The sequence below is a fragment of the Carassius auratus genome, chromosome 49 (assembly GCF_003368295.1).
Source record: "Carassius auratus strain Wakin chromosome 49, ASM336829v1, whole genome shotgun sequence".
Taxonomy (NCBI): domain Eukaryota; kingdom Metazoa; phylum Chordata; class Actinopteri; order Cypriniformes; family Cyprinidae; genus Carassius; species Carassius auratus.
Genome location: NC_039291.1, coordinates 15,966,591 through 15,988,798, shown reverse-complemented (window position 1 = coordinate 15,988,798; position 22,208 = coordinate 15,966,591). Strand labels below are relative to the sequence as shown.

The window sequence follows — 22,208 nt, the reverse complement described above, 5'->3', positions numbered from 1 at the left end:
TCTTAGAGCCAGACTAAATTATTATAACATTATTGTGAAGGATGTTTGATGCATGTTGTTAAATGTCCATAATCGGTTCCTCGTAATATTTGGAAAATTCATGCAAGTATGAAGATGACCATATGAAGTAACTGACCTCACTGACACTGGAATGAGGGAAACCTCTGACACACACACACACACACACACACACACACACACACTGTGTTCACATTGAAACGAATGTATTTGGCAGTCACTTTTATTCAATACTTGCACTGCATTCAAGGGACAAGCTGACATGTTCAGTTCATGCATTCCCTGGGAATCGAACCCATGACCTTGGGTTATAAATGAGGTGCAGAGATGTTCCCTGTAGCTTTTAAAACCGGACACATAAAAATGAATTAAACAGTAAATAAATAAAACATCTCTTTAACACAGAGGTCTTTAGTTGATATCGGAGGGAAGCTGCAGATACACCGGATTCATTCCTGGCACTGCCACTGATGAGAGTCAGAAATCAAACATTAATATAGACTATAGTTATCATTTCCATCCTGACTACAGCAATCAACCACACAATCACATTGTTCATACATTTCATATTGTGTGCACTGCCTTCTATAAGACCTTTAGGATGTTCACTACTGCTCAAACATTTGGAGATTTATTCATTTATTTTTAAGAAATTAATACTTTGATTCATTAAGGATGCATTAAATTGCTCAAAAGTGTCAGTAAAGACATTTATAATGTGACACAAGTTTTCTATTTCAAATAAACACTGTTCTTCTGAACTTTCTGTTCATCTGTGAATCCTGAAAAATAAAATGTATCACAGTTTCCACAGAAATATTGAGCAGCACGACTGTGTTCAACATTGATAATAATCAGAAATGTTTCTTGAGCAGTAAATCATCATATTATTCTGATTTCTGAAGATCATGTGACACTGAAGACTGGAGGAATGATGCTGAAAATACAGCGGAGCATCACAGAAATACATTACACTTTAACACAGATTCACACAGAAAACAGATGATTCACACTGGAGTAATATTACACTGTTTTACTGTAGTTTTGATCAAATAAATGCAGCCTTGATGAACAGAAGAGACTTCTTTGGGAAACATTAAAAATCTTACCGAGCCCAAACCTGAGAGCAGCAGTGTATTAGAAATTAGAAATAATTCACCAGGATATTTTGTTAAATAAATACAGCTTTGAATAATCTCTCAATAGATATGGAATAGTTTTTGTGCTCTAACAATTGGATTTATGGCCCAAGGAAGATTATAAAGGAACTGATATTAAACAGTTGATCCAGACTCACAGTCACGTCTTCATAATGTTCACATAATCTGGTTCTTGCTGAGACTAGGGGAGAAAAAAAGACACAAATTATTATAACATACTGTAGATCCGCGATCAATTTGTGCTATTTTAAAGCATGTTATTTTCTCAGCAATACAAAAACTATGCAATCTAAATAAATATAGAGGAAATATATTGTAAATATTTACAGCATTTGAGGAATCAGTTTTTTTGACCACAGCCAGGCCGGTGGATTTATGACTGGAAGCAGGTATCTGTCACACACACACACACACACACACACACACACACACACACACACACACACACACACACACACACACACACAGGTATTTCAGTGGTCTTCATCAGTGTTTAACTATAGTATGAAAGGCAGAAGATAAAGGGAAATCCTTGATATGCACACCTCACTGAGTTCAGCCATATTTTCATACACTCCTTCAGCAGCAGAACAGCCATTTGACTGTCATTGAGAACAGAAAAAGAGTTTTCTATGAATCTGTCCAGTCTGTTTCTCTGAATGTAACAGCGTACAGGTTGATCCCTGATCTATTACAGTAATGCTGAACCGCAGTGTGATGATGCAACGCTGCTGAACTCACACGCAATGACTGTTCCCTGTGCATCGTCACATAAGGACCTCCCTCTGCTTCATTCACAGACTGCAAGAATCCTAAAAGTACAGGTGCATAGAAACCATCATCATGCTGTGTATAGAACACAGGGACTCCGCATATGTCCACAGAACTAAAGATGCAAGTAAATTACTTACTTCTTTTGCAAAACCTAGCCAGTTTCAGTGCCAAGTAAATGAATGTGAGCAGGATAATTTCCAAAATCACAGGCATCAGAAAGAAAATAGCTGTCCTAAAATACAACAGAAAAGTGAAAGGATTTTATCTTCTGAATAACTGCCTACCCACTTCAAACTCAGCATCATGTCAAAGTTATAGTTTTAGAAGGCAGAAAAAAGCTGAAAATTCTCAAATGGACATAAATGGTTTAAAGAAATATTCCACACAAACGTGATCATTGTAATCTGTCATCATTACTCTCTTATGTCGTTCCACACCTGTATGACCTTATTTCTTCTGAAGAACATTAAAGCAGATACTCTGACAAATGTTCAAGCTGCTCTTTTCCTTAAAACAAATGCATTTAATCAAAATAGTATCCAAAAAGGAACCATAAAAGCCCCCCACATAACTTGTAAATTTTGACCTTTTCTTCACACTGAAGTCTTTATACGAGCCCAGAAGACTTTTATTTTGACACCATTTGGCCACTATATGCCTCCATTATATGGAAAAGAGCAGCTTGGACATTATCAATAATATCACAAATAAATAAGAAAGATAAAAATAAATAAATAATAAAATGTAAAAAATAAATAAATAAATAAAACACTTTTTGTTTTTCTGCATGTCATGCAATCATTACCTGACTTCAGAGAACCGTAAACATGAAAATGTGTTGTTAAATTATTGAAATATTAACTTGCTGTCTCAGTGGGAATTTAAGTAAGTATTTTAGGTCAAATAGCTGAATAGTTTTGCCCTGAAGAAAGACAGGCTTATGAGTTTGGACCAGCATGACTCAGTGAGTCGTTATATTAAAGTATTGTCACCTTTTGCGAGTGCTAGGTGAGAACTGACCAGGCTCTGCTGTAGTCTTACTGCTCTCCTTCTGATGGACAGTGATATGAACAGGCATCTGCAGATCTTCTGTCGAGCACCAGTACCATCCTGTGTTCTCCTTCTTTAGCTGGCTCATGCGTACAGTCGTGTTTCTCAGACCATGTATGATCTTAACCGAGGCTCCAGCTAACGTCCCAGATGCTCCTGTAATGCACTGATCTCCAAACTTACACCATTTTACACCATATTGTGCACCCTGATGGTAGCAGGTGATGGTAACGCTGCCATTCTCAGATCCAGTCACAATCTGAGAGTTCACATAAAGTCTTGGAGAGTCTAGAAATAGCATAAAAAATGTCTCTGTTATGTATGGTAACCCTTGTTCCATACATAACAGAATGAGGGAACGGTGATGTCACGTTGGTGTCCGGCGAATTGGGATAGCTTTGATAGACTTTGAGTGTAAACTAAACGAGCCAACGCACATTGGCATACAATTATTGCATCCAGCTGCAGCTGATCACAGCGTGAGTATAATAAGGCAGCAGGTGCAATGCATACCAGGTCTTCACCGAGGATCCAAGCCGGTGACCCTGCGGAGGTGAGAACACTGGAGGATACCGCCTCTACATGAAGGCTATGGAACCTAGCGAATGTGTTAGGGGTCGCACAGCCCGCAGCTCTACAAATATCTGTCAGCGAGGCGCCACCAACCAGTGCCCAGGAGGATGCAACACTTCTAGTTGAGTGAGCTTGCAACCTGAACAGGCAGGGCACACCCTGTGCCTGATAAGCAAGGGTTATGGCATCCACAATCCAGTGGGCCATCCTCTACTTAGAGACGGCACTCCCCTTCTGCCAGGCTCCATAACAGACAAAGAGCTGGTCAGAGATCCTAAAGCTTTGTGTCCAGTCTGTGTAGCATCTCAATGCTCGGACGGGACAGAGCAAAGCCAAGGCTATGTCTGCCTCCTCCAGGGGCAGCACTTGCAGATTCATCACTTGGTCTTTGAAGGGTGTAGTGGGAACCTTGGGCACGTATCCAGGCCAGGGCCTCAGGATTACCTGGGAGTCAGCCGGCCCAAACTCTAGGCATGAATCATCGACCCTCTAAAGAACCTGATGACAAGGTCAATCTTGCCTTGGCCTGGTGCACCTGCAGTAACGCCATAGCGTTTCTTCCATACAGAAAAGCAATGGGGTGGGGCACTGAGAACCAGCACAAACCACCATGAGAACCAATCTTCCTGCCTCAAGGGCTCGGGATGTGGTAGAGATTTCCCCTCGAGCCCTACTCTTTCTGCGGTCCGGGAAAGCATAGCGGTCATCGCCACCATCCCGGAGGGCTGCAGCACAACTGAATCTTCATCGGACAGCTCTCCCCTCGATGCTGAGATTGACATCTGGTGGGGGGGGAGTCCCACTGGAGGGATTGTCCCCAGAGGATTGGTTTCCTGCACGGTTTGCCACTACTGTAATTCTCAAACCACCCACGCTATTGCTGGAAGTGGTTCTCATCTGTCGGCCATCAGAACAAGCCCCAGATCGCGGCAGCAGCAATGGGACCCCCCCCCCCAGCTGCAGCTGAGTATAATAAGGCAGCCAATGTGCATTGCCTCGTTTAGTTTACACTCTAAGTAGACTGGTCTATTGAAGCGATATCCCAATTCATCGGTCACCGACGAGACATCGAGAGTGACCAACTGAAAGGGAACATCAGTTGCCACTCATTTAGCAATGTGTTAAAGGAACAGTTCACCCAAAAATGTAAATTTGCTGAAAATGTGCTCAGCTGTTTGGACTCTCACTCTGACGGCACCCATCCAGTGCAGGGCATTGGTGAGACACTGATGCAATGCTACACTTCTCCAAATCTGATGAAGAAACAAACTCATCTGCATCTAGAATGGCTTTAACGTAAGCACATTTTCATTTTTGGTTGAACCATTCCTTTAAGAATAATAAAATTTCTGTAATTTACCCTAACTTTATGAGTTTGTACAATTTCAGTTTGACATCAGAGAGGTTCAGATAACTGTAAGATGCTCTCACCTGGTGTGATGTCCAAGAAAAACCCTACATATATATCAAAAGCTAAAGGAATATGAATGGTACACCAGTAATAGCCAGGCTCCTGGACATCATCCATGTGGACGGTGAAGATGTGACCTTTCGTGTCATCTGAGGTTTTGTAATGATATGTCTGGACACTTGATAGCCAATAGTCTCCAACGCTCAAGTATTTGTATGAAAATGCATATGTATGATTATATAAACAAGGAATTATGACAGACTGTCCTCTCCGAGCAGATATCTGGCTGACTGTAGTGATGCCCTGCGCTCCTTCAAAAAAGAAATATTGTATAAATAAAAATAATGAATTGATTAATGTTTTATGCCATTTTTACAGATTTAACTTCATATTTAATTAAAAAATATAATATTCATATATGAATATAAACATTAATATAACAGTTTGATCTAAATACAGTCAAACATTTTAAATGTAACCTTTAGAAAAATCCTAAAACGCTTTTTTTTTTTTTTAAATCCCATATTTTCAATACCTACTGAAAATACTGTGAACCTACTGTTCACTCTTTATGCCAAATCAAAATATTGTTAACTTTATAAATCCAGTAGTCTTGGATCTTTGCATAAACATGAAAATCTTGAGATTATTCATATAAGAAAATTATTCATATTTGACAGGACAGTAAAGCAAGTGTCTCTGTAAATAAACATTACGGATGCTTGTGAGGTGGTTCTCACCTGAGAGTCTGAAGAAGCTGAAGATGAAGAGAAGACAGTTCAGATCCATGGCTGTGTCATTGTGAAGATGTTTAGTGGGAACTCTGTCATTTCTCTTCTTGAGTTCCTGTTTTTCTGCTGCTCTGGTCTGACTCACCCTCCGCACAAAACACCAACATTTTGCAAGAGTTTTTGTGGATAGTGTGACAAAACTGCTTATTTATTTATAACATATTTAAGCTGGGTGAAACCGGTGTGACAGATTCCCTCTAAAGCAATAAATAAAACAGCATTAACACTGACAGAGACAAACCGACCGCCTTTTTGTCTATAAAGTCTTTCCAGGAATTACAAAATTTTCTTTTTAATAATAATACAGTTTTTTTCGATTTCTAAAGGACAGTGTGCACAACTGGAGTCACATGTGCAAAACTCTAACTACAGTCTGCACAGCAGCAGTTCATGTGGACCAAACTCTAGTTTCGTTTTTATTGCTTGAACACAGTTTTCAAAACTCTACACACTTATCCCATGACTTTAACCACAACCTGCACAACACTGTGGATTTACAGAACTTTGTTCAAATGCTAACACACTGCTGTCAAAACTGTGAAGCACACATTCAAAACAGAATAGATTTCAAACACTGCTGACTGCAATTTCAGGATTGGCCCTGAAAATTATTTGTTCGAATTACAGTATGTACTTTTCTACCTTTTTTTCTCATTACCGTAATTCTGTAAATTACTACAGACTATTGAAGCAAGCTGCTAATTTTCATTTACCTTAAAGAATTATGTTCTAAACATGTAAATAAATAATGTGAAAGAATGTCCCTCCTTTCTCTGAAGAAAATATGACTTTGTATGATGTCACTGAAATTGTTCAAATTGTAAAGATGAAAAGTGAGTATTTTTTCTGTGTTGGCGTTTGATGCTAGTGTTTTTCCTCTCGGTGTTCTGAGTGACGGTGTGTGTTATCTCGGTGAAGGTTGTGTGTAGTGTTTTTCCTCTCGGTGTTCTGAGTGACGGTGTGTGTTATCTCGGCGAGGGTTGTGTGTGGTGTTTCTCCTCTCGGTGTGTTCCGAGTGACGTGTGTGTGTTATCTCGGCGAGGGTTGTGTGTGGTGTTTCTGCTCTCGGTGTGTTCTGAGTGACGGTGTGTGTTATCTCAGTGAGGGTTGCGTGTGGTGTTTCTGCTCTCGGTGTGTTCTGAGTGACGGTGTGTGTTATCTCAGTGAGGGTTGCGTGTGGTGTTTCTGCTCTCGGTGTGTTCTGAGTGACGGTGTGTGTTATCTCGGTGAAGGTTGTGTGTAGTGTTTTTCCTCTCGGTGTTCTGAGTGACGGTGTGTGTTATCTCGGCGAGGGTTGTGTGTGGTGTTTCTCCTCTCGGTGTGTTCCGAGTGACGTGTGTGTGTTATCTCGGCGAGGGTTGTGTGTGGTGTTTCTGCTCTCGGTGTGTTCTGAGTGACGGTGTGTGTTATCTCAGCGAGGGTTGCGTGTGGTGTTTCTCCTCTCGGTGTGTTCCGAGTGACGTGTGTGTGTTATCTCGGCGAGGGTTGTGTGTAATGTTTTTCCTCTCGGTGTGTTCTGAGTGACGGTGTGTGTTATCTCAGCGAGGGTTGTGTGTGGTGTTTCTCCTCTCGGTGTGTTCTGAGTAACGGTGTGTGTTATCTCGGCGAGGGTTGTGTGTAATGTTTTTCCTCTCGGTGTGTTCTGAGTGACGGTGTGTGTTATCTCAGCGAGGGTTGTGTGTGGTGTTTCTCCTCTCGGTGTGTTCCGAGTAACGGTGTGTGTTATCTCGGCGAGGGTTGTGTGTAATGTTTTTCCTCTCGGTGTGTTCTGAGTGACGGTGTGTGTTATCTCGGCGAGGGTTGTGTGTGGTGTTTTTCCTCTCGGTGTGTTCCGAGTGACGGTGTGTGTTATCTCGGTGAGGGTTGTGTGTAAGGTTTTTGCTCTCTGTGTGTTCTGAGTGACGGTGTGTGTTATTTCGGCGAGGGTTGTGTGTAGTGTTTCTCCTCTCTGTGTGTTCCGAGTGACGGTGTGTGTTATCTCGGCGAGGGTTGTGTGTGGTGTTTCTCCTCTCGGTGTGTTCCGAGTGACGGTGTGTGTTATCTCGGCGAGGGTTGTGTGTGGTGTTTCTCCTCTCGGTGTGTTCCGAGTGACGGTGTGTGTTATCTCGGCGAGGGTTGTGTGTGGTGTTTCTCCTCTCGGTGTGTTCCGAGTGACGGTGTGTGTTATCTCAGTGAGGGTTGTGTGTAGTGTTTCTCCTCTCGGTGTGTTCCGAGTGACGGTGTGTGTTTATTTTAGTGACGGTTTTGTGTGGTGTTTCTCCTCTTGGTGTGTTTTGAGTGACGGTGTGTGTTCTCTCAGTGAGGGTTGTGTGTAGTGTTTGGCTGCACTGAGCCTGTTTTGATCCATGTGTTAAGAGTTGTGTTGCTTGGAATGAGTTTTGCAGGTGATGTGATCTGTTTAGCTCAGGTGACTGTTGCTAGTGCAGACTGTGGTTAGAGTTTTGCACATGTAGCTCCAGTTGTGCTCACTGTCGTTTAGCAATTGAAAAAAACTGTAATATTAATAATAAATAGACGAGAAATAAGCACTATGTTTCCACCCACAGTTTTCCACTTGATGAAAGCAGAGCCTCAGAGTTTGAGACACACACAGATGGGGTTACACCTCAAAGACACGCTTCGCCTAAAAATAAACTTCTGTCACTATTTGTACAAGACTGTATGCATGCTATCTTTTTTTGTAGGCAGAACACAATACATTTCATGTTAAAGTTCCAGGTACAATAGTTATTTTCCAGATCTGTCATTGGATTTGATTAAAAAAAATAATAATAATAATTAAAGAAAAAAAATTCAGGTATAACATTAAACCTTTAACACAGCTTTTCAGATATTACAAAAAAGTTTTTTTTAACACTGTATTTAACAACTTTTGTTTTCACAAAATATGACTATTATAAACATTTGTTTAAATGCTTTTGTGTATGTGTGTGTGTGTGTGTGTGTGTGTGTGTGTGTGTGAGAGAGAGAGAGTGAGTAAGTAAGTATTTGTGTCTCTGTGTGTGTGTGTGTGTGTGTGTGTGTGTGTGTGTGTGTGTGTGTGTGTGTGTGTGCGTCTGTGTTTTGCTGAAGCTGAAATAATGGAGCATGGCACTAGCAACACCACACTTAAAAATAAATGTTCTTTACTGGCATCGAAGGGTCCATGAAGAAACTTTAACATCTACAGAATATTTCCGTTCCACAAAAAGTTCTGACTGAAGACTACTAAAAAATGGAATGAAATTAACATCAAAATCAGAATTAGCTTTATTTGCCAGGTGTTTTTTTTTACATGATTTATATCATAATATATAAACTCTGTACACACAGCTCGGATGTTGAACCTTTGTGGGCATGTTCATGTCCCTAAATGAAAACAATTACACAACTTCAAGAAAAACATCCGAGGTTAACCAGTAGTTCCCACAACTCAAGAAAAAAAAAAGTGTTGGGGGTTAAAATGACCTACAACATTATATTAGGGTTTAAAAAAAAGATCCTTCATATTAGTTATTTTTCTAATCACATATTCAAATTGAATAAAACTAATGCTATTGGTTTACATGAGTTACACACATCTGATTTGATTAAACTCTGATTATCACAAACAAATATTATAAGAACCATAAGCCTGTTTATCGAGTTCACTTTTTAACTTTTCTGACCATAGATGCATATATGTTTTTATTATCTATTGCAGTCAGCTACCACAAGAACATAAAAAACAAGACAAAACAAAAGAAAAATACAGTTAGACTGACATATCATATTAGCATAAAATCCCTATAAATGAAAAACTAAGAGTACCTGATTGTTTTGTTTAATTCCAGTCATGGTTTCATAGAGATTTTCACATGCAACCTCTTTGTTTTTCCTATTTCCCTATGAAAATACATGTTTAAATTAATAATAAAAAAAGTTGTTTACAGTTTTGTGAATTCTATAAATGCAATAAAAAGTACCTGAGTGTTCTGTTTAATTCCAGTCATGATTTCATAGAGATTTTCACACGCAGCCTCGCTGTTTTTCCCAGTTTCCTATAAAAATACAGTTTATAATATTAATACTCACACTAGAGATGAATAGTGATTAAAAGCTGGCAGTATTGTGAATGTGACCTACTGTGGGCAGCTGTTGTTTGTCCATGCCTTCGTGTAGATTTGAGCTTTCTGCAGATGCTGATTGTTCTGCGAATATACACACATGTAATACTGCACATACTCTGTCATTGCCTTATTAATCAAATGATGAACTCACTCACTTCTCGTGTTCCTCGCTCTGATCAGCATCACAGCTGCACAGACTGTAATCAGCAGCATCGCTCCCAGCAGCAGCAGCCACAGGAACTGCCTGAAGTCAAGGCTTGCAATGAGAACGAATGAAAGCTTAAACAGAGGTCAGTCCACCTCTGACGAGTGCTGTGATTAAACCAGCACGATCTCTTACCTGTCTGTACTGGGTGGAGTGCTGCTATAAGAGGGGTTAGTTGTACACTGTGTAATAGTAAGATGGACAGTAAGATGGACAGGCATCTGTGAATCCTTATTAGCGCAGTAATACCATCCACTGTCCTCCTTCTGCAGCTGATACAGAGTCACTCTCAGAACAGAACCATCATCATCACGCACCACAGTCCTCTCTAGAGATCCTGCATCTCTCCCCGCACAAGATCCTCTGATCGTACACCAGTGTGAAGCGCCGTGACAGAGGATCGTGACGTTACCTCCCTCATAACCTGACACAGTCTGACTGGAGACACGGAGCCCTGGTTCTGCTACACATGAGAGAGAAGAGATCAGAGTCATTTACACCTTCTGGAATATACAGTATGCTTTAGTTAATGATGCTGCACAGAAACAGTGATACCTTCAGTAACCTGCAGATACAGATATTTGTGAGGATCAGATCCAGACATGCTCACAGCACACCAGTACCAGCCGGAGTCACTCACTTCAGCTTCTCTCAGTGTCGCCTTAAACACTTTTACTGCTGGATCATCCTCAACAGACATCCTGCTGTGTGTCACAGAATGACTGAAGATCCACACACCTCCACAACTCATGTATTTTGGGTGATTAGCATATTTCTGATCATATAAACACGGCACTGTGATCGTTTGTTGTTTCTGAACACATATTTTACTGACTGTCTGGATATATTGAGTTCCTGAAAATTAAAAAAATATATATATATTAAAAACAGCAGTACAAATGTTTTACTGAAGATCTTATTAAAGCATACAATTGGGTGGATGTTTATGTGAGAGACAACAGCAGATTTATTTAACCTTTATTTAACCAGGAAAGTCCCATTGAGGTTAAAAACCTCTTTTTCAAGGGAGTCCTGGCCAAGAGGCAGCAAAAACACAGTCAATTACATTTATAAAAGTTATACAATACAAATAATTAAAAACATTTGCAATTTAAACAGGTCATTTCAGGTTCTCTCAATCTGGACTTAAAAGCATTTAAGGAAATGAGTTCAGATAATTTCAAGTCTTTTTGCAAAAAGTTCCATGCAGAAGGAGCTGAGTAGACAAAAGCCCTTTTTCCCAGTTCTGTACGGGCAAATGGAACAAAGAGCAGCAAGTGATCATTTGATCGCAATGAATAAGAATCAACACTTCTCCATGTGATTAAACTACAGATGTAGGATGGCAAAAGACCAAGCATGGCCTTATATATAAAAGTATGCCAGTGCCCTGATCTCCTGTTGGACAACGATGGCCATCCCACTCTGGAATATAATTCACAATGATGGGTCAAGTTTTTACAATTCGTAATAAATCTCAGAGACGCATGATAAACAGTGTCAATCTTATACAGACATTGTGCTGAAGCGGTCCTATACACCAGGTCTCCATAATCTAAGACAGATAAAAATGTTGCAGTGACTAGCTGCTTTTTTGCTTTAAAAGAAAAACAAAATTTATTTCGAAAGAAAAAGGACAGTTTAAGTTTGAGTTTCTTCACAAGGTTGTCTATATGAGGTTTAAAAGTGAGAGCATCATCAAGCCAGATACCAAGGTACTTATAAGAATGAACCACCTCTATGACACTTCCAGTCAAAGTGAACACAGGAGGAGGAGCTTGAGAAACCTTCTTAGTATTGCTAAACAGCATCAGTTTGGTCTTATCAGCATTGAGAACCAGCTTAAGCTGCATAAGCGTACGTTGAACCACATCAAAAGCTTTCTGCAAAGACTCAACCGCTTTAGCTGGGGATGATCCAAAACAATAAATAATCGTGTCATCAGCATAGAAATGCATATTAGCATCTGACATATTGTGGCCTAGTTCATTTATATACATAATAAACAATAGAGGACCTAATACTGAGCCTTGTGGCACCCCCTTTTGGACCTTCACTAATGCAGAACATAGACCATCACATTTAATGCACTGAGTCCTGTCACTCAGATAATTCATGAACCAGGAAACTACACAATCAGACAATCCCAGACAAAGAAGCCTTTGCTTTAAAACAGCATGGTCCACTGTGTCAAAAGCTTTCGACAGATCAAGAAAAAGTGATGCACAGAATTGCTTTCTATCAAGAGCGACAAGTATGTCATTAATTACTTTTGTAACAGCAGTGATGGTACTGTGCTTTTTCCTGAAGCCTGACTGCAGTTTAGAAAGGAGTTCATTTGAGTATAAAAACTCTTTTATTTGGTCTGAAACAAGGGATTCTAAAATTTTTGACAAAACACACAAATTAGATATAGGCCGATAGTTAGTTAAAACTGCTGGATCACCTCCTTTAAACAAGGGATTAACAAAAGCTGACTTCCAAACTGATGGTATTTCATTGTTTTGAATTGACAGATTAAAAATAATTGTAAGGGGCTCTGCAACAAAATCAGCCGCCTTTTTCAAAAAGTAAGGCTCTATTAAATCTGGTCCAGGAGGTTTTCTGTGATCTAATGCTTTAAGAGCTCCATGCACCTGCTGCACAGTAAAAGAAACAAAATTAAAAGGCTCTCCAGAAAACACTGATGAGTATGTGCATGGAGTGACAGCGACTACTCCTGTCGACTCGGACAGAGAACCAACTGATACAAAATGCTCATTAAAGCAATTTAAGACATCAACTCTGTCGTAGACTGGGAGAGAGTTTTTTAAGACAAATTTTGGGAGGGCTTCATTACTTTTATTCACAGAAAGAGACTTGATGACTTTCCAAATTTCTGTGGATTATTGAGGTTTTCACTTGTGACTGATAAATAATATTCTGATTTAGCCTTTTTGATAAGAGAGGTACATTTATTTCTTAGTTGTCTGAAAATGGACCAGTCAGTGGCAGAATCACCATTTCTAGCTTTAGCCCATGCCACATTTCGCTGATGGATAATGTCTGACAACTCTGGAGAAAACCAAGGGTTTTCCCGTCCCTTCACTCTGTGCTTTGTCCAAGGAGCATGTTTATTTACAATTTTCTCAAAATTCTCCTTAAAAAGTGTCCAGGCAAGCTCAACGTCAGGCAACAGGCCTAGCTGTCCCCAGTTAATCAAAGATAGATCATGATGATAGGCTTGTTCATTAAAATTTTTCAAATTCCTCTTTCTAATAATTTGTGATTTACATTTGGGTATTTTACTGCCTCTCGAAGTAGCAATAACACAATGATCACTCAGATCATTACAAAAGACACCCATGGATAAAAATTTATGAGGGACATTTGTTAGAATCAAGTCAATTAAAGTAGATTTATCTGGATATTTGAGATTTAGGCCTTGTAGGTACATTTACCAACTGGCTAAGATTGACAGAATCACAGAAAGATTTAAATTCATCAGAAACAACATTTAGCCAGTCCCAATTCAAGTCTCCGGCCAGTAAAAGTTCCCTATAGTTTAATCTGGACAAAAGAAGCTTTAAAGATGATAAAGCCTCCCTGGAGGCCGATGGAGGTCTATAACACCCCACAACAGTAATTGAAAGGGACTTAAATATTTCAACATTTAAGGCCAAAAACTCCATTTGCTTACAGAGAGACTCAGACAGAACAACTGATGCACCAAATCTTGACTTAACATAGATAGCTACACCACCACCTTTCTTGGGCCTGTCACTGCGAAAAACATTATACCCATGCACATTTATATCTTCATTAGTAATTGATTTCGTCAACCATGTCTCCGAAATTATCACTATGTCTGCATCTGTAGATTCAATCCAAATTCTAACCATGTCCATTTTGGGTAGTAAACTGCGAACATTAAGATGAACAAATTTAAGTCCAGGCATTGATTTAAATTCAGCAGGGGTCAAGACACATTGCAAACAGGGGCCAGGATTGGGCTGCACATTTCCAGATAAAAGTAGGAGTAGTGTAATAATCAATCTGCATTTCACAGTATATTTTGAAGCCGGCCTATCATATGCTGAAACCAGGCAATGCCTGTCATTAATTGAGAAAGACAAATTATACAAAGCAAAACAATTTTGCAGTTTAGGCAAATCCCAGTACAAATCCATCCAGAAATCCAGGTTCCAACAAAAGTGTAATGGTTCCTGGTGCATGTCAATACTGGTTTTTGTGCCACTATAGTAGGTATCCTGTATGCCCACCATATTATTAAAACAACCCACCCTAGAATCAGTGTCCGGTTTCAAGTTCCAAGTGACCAACAGGGATAAGAAAATTAAGAAAAATGCCATCGTCATTAATTTACTAATAGTAAAGTTGACTAATAACAGTACCAGTTTATCTTGTAGAGTATGGCTCAGCTTCCACAATGATGTTGCAGGCTTAGGCTTGTTAACCCAAGCTCCAGGAGAATGTAGCAGGCCAGGCCTGTTAGCCTAACTCCAGGAGTATGTAGCAGGCCAGGCCCGTTAGCCTAGCCTCCAGGATGATGGGTGAGACTCAGGCTGGTTTGCCAAAGCTCCAGGAGAATGAAGCACGCCAGGCCCGCTAGCTTTGCTCCAGGGGTATGTAGCAGGCTCAGGCTAGTTTGTCAAAGCTCCAATGAGGTTGTAGCAAGCTCAGGCTGGTTAGCCAAAGCTCCAAGAGGATATACCAGGATCAGGCTGGTTAGCCCAAGCTCCAAGAGGATATACCAGGATCAGGCTGGTTAGCCCAAGCTCCAGGAAGATGTAGCAGGCTCAGGCTGGTTAGCCCAAGCTCCAAGAGGATATAGCAGGCTCAAGCCCGTTTGCCTAGCTCTGTTTAGCCTGGGCTAATAGGATCAGTTGGATCAGGATCAGGTTAGCTCAGAGCAGAGGTAAAGTGTCATTTTTAAAGTGTCATTTTAAACTCATAGTAGTCCACAATCTTCTTAAAAGTTCAAGATGAAATTTCCATATAAATAACTTGTACAACTTAAAAACTACAACTTAAAAGGAGTAAATACTATGAAATCCATTTAAATGCAATCAGTCCAGAGAGAGACACTGAGCAGATCTTAGATAGCTGCCATCTTGGATTCAGATGCACTTTTTCACTGGAGGAAGTGTTATTCTGGAATATAGACTCTATGTGTTTGAGTTAAAATCATCTTAATGCTGGATGTGTTTCAGGTTTTGTCTTCTCCAGATGTTCACTGATGGACTGGAGTGCTGTGGATTATTGTGATGTTTTTATCAGACTCTCATTCTGACGGCACCCATTCACATCCATGAGACACTGATACAATTTCTACAAGCCTGATGAAGACACAAACTCAATCTAATCTCAGATGAACTGTGAACTAAACTGTCAGCAAATTTCCATTTTTGGACAAACTATTCCTTTAAAAACACGACAAACGAATGGAAACTCAAACACAATGACAGTTTAGACAGGGTTACAGACACACAGTGTTTACACTTTTCAGAGAAATGAATCTGCATGAAACATAAGCATCAATAAGAATTTCATTTTGAGATTAATTATTGTATTATCAAAAGCTCCCACAGAATTCCCTCTGAAACCTGACCTGATAACTCAGTTGATTATAGATCCTATGCTGTTCGTTCTGTTAAAAACATTCTGATACTGTTTTACTAAGAAACCACTCCAACTGATTCACCATGAATGAATTCAACTCTGATTCAGACCGCTTTGTGAATGCATTTGCCCAATTCACAGAACAGAACCGACTCAAGAGACAAACAAACAGAGACAGACTGTTGTTGCTTAAATGTTTCCAAAGAAATTCACGTCTGTGGTCTGTCAGGCTGCACACACCATTACACAGAATATATGTGCAGAAGAATCATGATGAAATACCCATAAAACATCTCATTCTTGACCTCTTAGTTATGATGCATCAGTTTTAGCAGAAAACTCAGTCGTCTGGATAAAAAGAGATGTGGAAACGTGACCGTGAAAATATTACAACTGCTTGCTCTTGGCAAAGTTGATGGTGATGAACATGAAAAACATTTTAAAAAAATGTATGTGCATTTAATCTAGGCAACAGTTACATTACAGGACAATTATGCTCAATATTTGAGTTACTATTGTACAAACACACATGCAACACACTAAACCAGTACTGACTTTAACACTGACATGTAACCAAAATTGACTCAAACAGCCCGATCGAGTGTGTCGTACCTGAAGCGTGTGTGAGGACGAACATCAGCAGCAGACGCTCCATCATCACTGTGCACAGCAAGACTGAGCTCATCTATCTATGACTGTACACACATATAAATGTTTCACCACATTTGAGGGAACAGTATTTGTGTCACTGCATTTCATATCATGCACTTTACATCATCTCCATCATGCACATTTTAATATTAAATTGCACAGTTAATATTTTATTATGCGAGACTATATGCTTGTATTTGAGTCATATCTGTACGTGCTTCCTGCTGTATAACAGTAAGACGCCCTTGTGAAGATGCTGCTGATAAAAGCTGTGTCTGAGACCTTCTACAGACTTTTATCAGCAGCAAAGTTCACCTCACACAGTTTAGAGATCAAACAGATCTCTAGATTAAACTGCCTTTCAATGGGCTTGAAACAATTAGTTACAACACTAAAGGGAGAAATCTCTTTTTTAATACATAAATACATATTGTGATATAAAACGTATTATGATGTATAGCCATAAACAGCAGTTTCCCATCCCATCTTTGTTCCTCATGATACTCTGAATCCAGCATCAGGTCTGTTCAGACAGAAAACAGCTGCTCTTTCACACCATTCATCTGAACACTTGTCCTCATGTTTTCTTCTTTCAGAACTAACTCAGAATCTTCAGAACTGACACAACTGGCCCTCCACCTCGGGTGACTGGATGCCTGTCTCTGTTGTGTTCTCTAGACTGAATTATCTTGGTTTCATCTCGAAGGCCCAGTGTTCAGACAGTAAATCTACTGGTTGCTCTATTGCTGTCTGTGGTGGAATTTTCTCGACAACTAACGTTTACTTCCTGTTTTTAACATTGCATCTTTCTAAAGTTAACCCACTTACAGCGTTTTCATGAAGCGAGCGTAGAATGATCTATAAAACACCTGTTCTTAGACCAGAGGTTAAACCCCCACTGAAAACAGCATACACACACACACACACACACACACACATATGATATACGGAGTAGAAATACATCTGAAGTGAGTCAAAGATGTACCTACACCCTGCAGTATAATAATACCAAAATAAGAGGGAACATATAAATGCACTGAGGACGTCTGAGGAAATCAAACACAACTATTACTGAAGGTTCAGACGCTCGCTGATGCTGCAGAAGATAAAAATACACATTAAGAGCCGGGTGAAAACTGCTCGAATCTGAAGATCATTGTCAACTCAAAGAATTAACATCATTAACAATTAACATTTTCTTACCAGTTTATTACCAGTTTATTTATTTCATAGTATTTCAGTCCAGTGATGAGTCAGTCTAGAAAAGGAGAGACAACAGTATGTTGATATGATGGTGTGGTTCTTTAATCAGGGTTATATTAATGTGAAAAGGAGGTTGTGAGGGACCTGTAAGGTTCTTACCTGACTAGGTTTACTGATTACAATTATAAAAACTGAAGAGAACTGCATTTGACAGTCAATAAGATCCTAATCAACTCACTAGAGATGTTGAAGAGCATGTTAAAGGGTAAGTTCACCCAAAAAGATAAATAATGTTATTAATAACTCAATAATAATTAATAATAATAAATTAATAAATCTTCAGTTCTCTCTTCACAGCAGTTCAGTCAGTGTACTGTTTGAGTACATGAATTAATCCGGGATATTGGTTTGTTTTAACTCAGAGGGAGTGTCAGCCACATTAAACAAGTTAACAGTTTAATTCATTTGTGGATTAATGCGTATTGGAGACGAGAAATTACTCAAATACTCATAAATAAAAATAACACATTAAACAAGAACTTTTGAACTAGAAAAAAATGAATATTTTCTTGAAATGCACTTCATTCTTTGTCTTATTTACAGCTCTCAAAAAAACTACTTTTCTTTCTTTTTACAGTAATGGACCAGGAAACCACAAAACCTTTCTTTTTCTCTTTAAATTCACAAAACATTGTGAAACTGTTGAGTTCACAGTCAGACTGAACAACGCATTACTGAATTTGACTCTGTCTGGCACTCTAAGCTATAAACAACTTCAGAAGAATTATTGGAATACTATCAGGGAAATGTATGATAAAATGTTATGGGTTCCTTTAATGTTCCAGTATGAACAGAAAAATAAACAGCAAACAGGTTTGGAACAAAAAGAGGGCAAATATTGACAGAATTGTCCTTTTTGGAGACAGGTATTCATGGCACCTTGTTTTCATTAATACATGTCGGGCGTTTCTGTCCCAATGTGCGTTGGTGTTCGCGATGCAACCGCGCCTTTACGCTACAGAGCGTTTGAAGATCACTTATGTCATCACACTGCTGACGGGAAAAGCTCACGAGTGGGGAACGGCCGTTTGGGACGCGAGGGCCCATTTTTGCTCGAACTTTGAGGATTTTCGCTGTGAAATGATGAAGTTGTTTGATCGCTCTGTAAAGGGGGATGAGGCTGCTTCTAAATTTGCACGGCTCCGTCAAGGTGGACGTTCTGTTACTGAGTATTCCATTCAGTTTAAGACTCTAGCGGCCTCTTGTGATTGGCGACTGCATTTGTCTGCCCAGGAGAGACAACATAGACTGGTGAAGGGCCTCTGTTTGTATTGTGGAGGGTCAGGTCATTTTGTTCAGTCATGCCCATTAAAAGCCAGAGCCCACTAGTCAACCGGGGAGTCCTAGTGGGCGTTTCTCCTCTTATCTCCCCCCAGTCACGTACTCAGCTCTCTGCCACCATCAAGTACCAGGGCTCAGATCAGGGCTCACTTATTGATTCTGGAGCTGAGGCCAGCTTCCTGGATTACTGCACGGCTAAGAATTGGGGCATTCCAGCCATTTCTCTTCCTTCTCCTGTCACGGTCTGGGGTCTTTCTGGTCAGCCGGTAGCCACCATCACCCACACCACTCCTCTTGTAAGTCTTGTTGTTTCGGACAATCACCATGAGTCAGTTGTGCTGTACCTTTTGAAGTCCCCTCATGCCAGACTTGTTCTGGGGCATCCTTGGTTGGCTCAGCACAGCCCTCACGTGGACTGATCCTGCAGTCGTATTGTTTCATGGAGTCAGTCGTGTCATGCATGTTGCCTTGGTTGTCTCCTGTGTTGCAGGTGGAGGCTGCTGACCTCACTGGGGTACTGGCAGAGTACTTCGATCTGCGACTGGTATTCAGCAAGTCCCGGGCCACCTCGCTGCCTCCTCACCGGCCATTTGATTGTGCCATCGATCTCCTCCCAGGCACTTCTCCGCCCCGGGGTCGCCTTTTTTCCCTGTCAGGTCCTGAACGAGAGGTCATGGATGCATACATTCAGGAATCCTTAAAGGCCGGACTCATCCGCCACTCATCTTCCCCTGCTGGCGCTGGGATCTTCTTCGTTAAGAAGAAGGATGTCTCTCTGCGTCCTTGCATTGATTATCGAGGGTTAAATGACATAACTATAAAGAACATGTACCCCTTGCCATTAATGTCATCTGTCTTTGAACTTTTGCAGGGAGCCAAGGTCTTCACTAAATTAGACCTCCGCAACGCCTATCATCTCATCCGTTTTCTTGAGGGTGATGAGTGGAAGACCCTTCAATACCCCCACGGGACACTATGAATACCTGGTCCTTCCGTTTGGGCTAACTAATGCTCCGGCTGTCTTCCAGGGCATGGTCAATAGCGTGTTGGGAGACATGATTAATAGGTTTGTCTTTGTGTACCTTGATGATATTATCATCTTTTCTCCATCCCCTCAGGTACAGACTCAGCATTGTGCGCCAGGTCCTCCAACAGCTTCTGGAGAACTAGCTTTATGTCAAAGCGGAGAAATGTGCTTGCCAAGTCTGTTTCGTTCCTGGGGTTTATAGTCTCAGCAGGGGAGATCAAGCCTGATCAGGCCAAGGTCAAGTGGCCAGTCCCCAACTCCAGAAGGGCTCTGCAGCGTTTCTTGGGCTTTGCCAATTTTTATCGCCGATTCATCAGGAATTTTGGCCAGGTAGCTGCACCCCTAACGGTGCTCACCTCCATTAAGGTACCGTTCACCTGGAGTACTCAGGCTCAGGAGGCCTTTTGATAATTTTGATAATAAATGTCTGCTCCTGTTCTCTCTGTTCTCTCTCTCAATTGATTGTCGAGGTGGATGCGTCGGAAGTTGGGGTAGGCGCGGTCTTGTCCCAGCGCTCCAGTAAGGATGGGAAGGTGCACCCTTGTGCATATTTTTCCCATCGCCTTAACCCGGCTGAACGAAGCTACAACATAGGTAACCGTGAGCTGCTGGCGGTGAGGTTGGCCTTGGGTGAGTGGTGCCACTGGTTGGAGGGGTCGGCGCTCCCCTTCTTGGTCTGGACAGATCATAAGAACTTGTAATATATCCGTTCTGCCAAGAGGCTGAGCCCGCGCCAGGCCCGCTGGGCACTCTTCTTTGCCCGTTTTAATTTCACTCTTTTGTACCGGCCTGGGGCTAAGAACGTCAAACATGGTACTCTATCCCGTCAGTTCGAGCGGCCAGGAGAGGAGGTGCCTACCGAGACTATACTCCCGGATGGAGTAGTGGTGGGGGTTCTTTCCTGGGACGACAAGCGGCTGGTGGAGGAAGCCGGACGAGGGGTGGAGGTACCAGTTGAATGTCCGGCGGGTCAGTTGTTCGTGCCGGCAGTGTTACGCCCTGAGGTCCTTCAGTGGGGTCATGAATCTAAGTTCACCTGCCATCCAGGAATCAGGAGATCTCTGGCTGCCATCCGTCAGCGAATTTGGTGGCCCTCAATGGGCCAGGATGTCAGGCAGTTTGTATTGGCTGGTTCTGTTTGTGCCCAGAACAAGGTCTCTAACCGTCCCTACATTGGCCAACCTCAACCCCTTGTCTAGTGGATGGTTCTCCTGTCTATTCTGTAAGGAGATTACTAGATGTTCGTCATCCTGGCAGGGGTTTTCAATACCTGGTGGACTGGGAGGGTTATGGTCCGGAGGAGAGGAGTTGGGTCCCGGCTCGGGATATTCTGGATCGGTCGCTGATCGATGACTTCCGCCGTAAACATAGTAAGCCCCACCCTTAAGTCGCCTGGTGGCGTCCTTGGAGAAGGGGGTACTGCCATGATCTCAGTGGGGGCTGAGGCTTTTTCTGTCTTGGAGCAGATGATTTGGGTTTTGCTGTCTCGCCAGGTGTTTCACTATCCCCGCTATGTTTTTCTCCTCCCCTCTCGTTATCCCTGTTAACTTTTTCTCTCACACCTGCACCCTGTCTTACGCTGATTATCTTCCCTTTATCATGCCCTTGTGTTTGCTGTCTTGTGTCAGTCTGTAAGCATTGTTGAAGTAGCTTTCTCGTTGCTAGCCATAGTCTGCTGACTCCATTTTTGTATATTTCCCTCTGTCTAGTCGATCAGCTGTTCATGTTTTTTTTTCTGCCTTGCCTCTCATTACTCAGTAGCCCACATCTACCAGGCGGCTGTCTCTACTAATCTGTGCATTGCCTCCGGACTCCGGTTACGGCTTTCGAGCGCTGATCCGCCACCTGTTCCCCACTGCTGTGCGGTTGTCGCCGTAGGGATCACCAAGCTGGCCGTTCTTGGAGAGTTCTGACTGTCTCGTGCTCCAGCTGATTAAGTCCTCTGAGTTTTATCAATAAAACGTCTTATTCATTCAACCGCAGTTGGATCCTGTTCCTTTCCCTGACAGTATTAGTCACACTCCAAAGATTAAAAACACAACTTTTACTGTGCCTGCAAAATGTGCTGCTGTTCTTCAGCACTTGTTCAGTTCTTTTTCTTTTTTTTTTTAGAACAAATGTTCTTAAATCAAGATACATTTACAAACCCAATTCCAATAAAGTTGGGACACTGTTGTAAGGGAAACAGGTCAATTTAGCTCAAAGGGAATCATTTAAGATTTTAAAGGGAATTTGAACAGAATCACTGTTTCACGGCTGTTCACGGAGACGCCCTGCAATTCAGTGAACTAGCC

At 41.3% G+C, this 22,208-nt stretch overlaps 2 protein-coding genes across 2 annotated transcripts; both read right to left on the bottom strand.

The window, feature by feature from the left end:
• Nucleotides 1–236: 236 nt before the first annotated feature.
• On the bottom strand, nt 237–5,853 carry LOC113065967 (polymeric immunoglobulin receptor-like). Its single transcript, XM_026237497.1, has 9 exons — nt 5,727–5,853; nt 5,007–5,297; nt 2,945–3,290; nt 2,090–2,184; nt 1,920–1,990; nt 1,724–1,780; nt 1,506–1,571; nt 1,316–1,359; nt 237–485 (listed from the first exon to the last, which is right to left on the bottom strand). The coding sequence occupies exons 1-8, from the start codon at nt 5,773–5,775 to the stop codon at nt 1,318–1,320; spliced, it is 1,017 nt and encodes a 338-aa protein (XP_026093282.1). The 5' UTR covers nt 5,776–5,853; the 3' UTR covers nt 237–485; nt 1,316–1,317.
• Nucleotides 5,854–9,045: 3,192 nt separating this feature from the next.
• Nucleotides 9,046–16,362, bottom strand: LOC113066354 (uncharacterized). The gene is made up of 8 exons (XM_026238271.1): nt 16,305–16,362; nt 10,626–10,925; nt 10,206–10,533; nt 10,021–10,109; nt 9,882–9,946; nt 9,722–9,796; nt 9,567–9,641; nt 9,046–9,463 (listed from the first exon to the last, which is right to left on the bottom strand). Exons 1-8 carry the CDS (start codon nt 16,348–16,350, stop codon nt 9,404–9,406), a joined length of 1,038 nt encoding a protein of 345 aa, XP_026094056.1. The 5' UTR covers nt 16,351–16,362; the 3' UTR covers nt 9,046–9,403.
• Nucleotides 16,363–22,208: the final 5,846 nt, after the last annotated feature.

What these genes read in the sequence shown, in the direction of transcription:
- LOC113065967 (XM_026237497.1), bottom strand. Translation starts at nt 5,775, where the DNA reads ATGGATCTGAACTGTCTTCTCTTCATCTTCAGCTTCTTCAGACTCTCA. An exon ending in CAGCTTCTTCAGACTCTCAG is followed by an intron (nt 5,298 to 5,726) that starts GTGAGAACCACC and finishes TCTTTTTTGAAG; the next exon opens with GAGCGCAGGGCATCACTACA. An exon ending in GGCTAGGTTTTGCAAAAGAA is followed by an intron (nt 1,991 to 2,089) that starts GTAAGTAATTTA and finishes CTGTACTTTTAG; the next exon opens with GATTCTTGCAGTCTGTGAAT.
- LOC113066354 (XM_026238271.1), bottom strand. Translation starts at nt 16,350, where the DNA reads ATGATGGAGCGTCTGCTGCTGATGTTCGTCCTCACACACGCTTCAG. An exon ending in CGTCCTCACACACGCTTCAG is followed by an intron (nt 10,926 to 16,304) that starts GTACGACACACT and finishes TTTAATTTTCAG; the next exon opens with GAACTCAATATATCCAGACA. An exon ending in GTATCTGCAGGTTACTGAAG is followed by an intron (nt 10,534 to 10,625) that starts GTATCACTGTTT and finishes TCTCATGTGTAG; the next exon opens with CAGAACCAGGGCTCCGTGTC.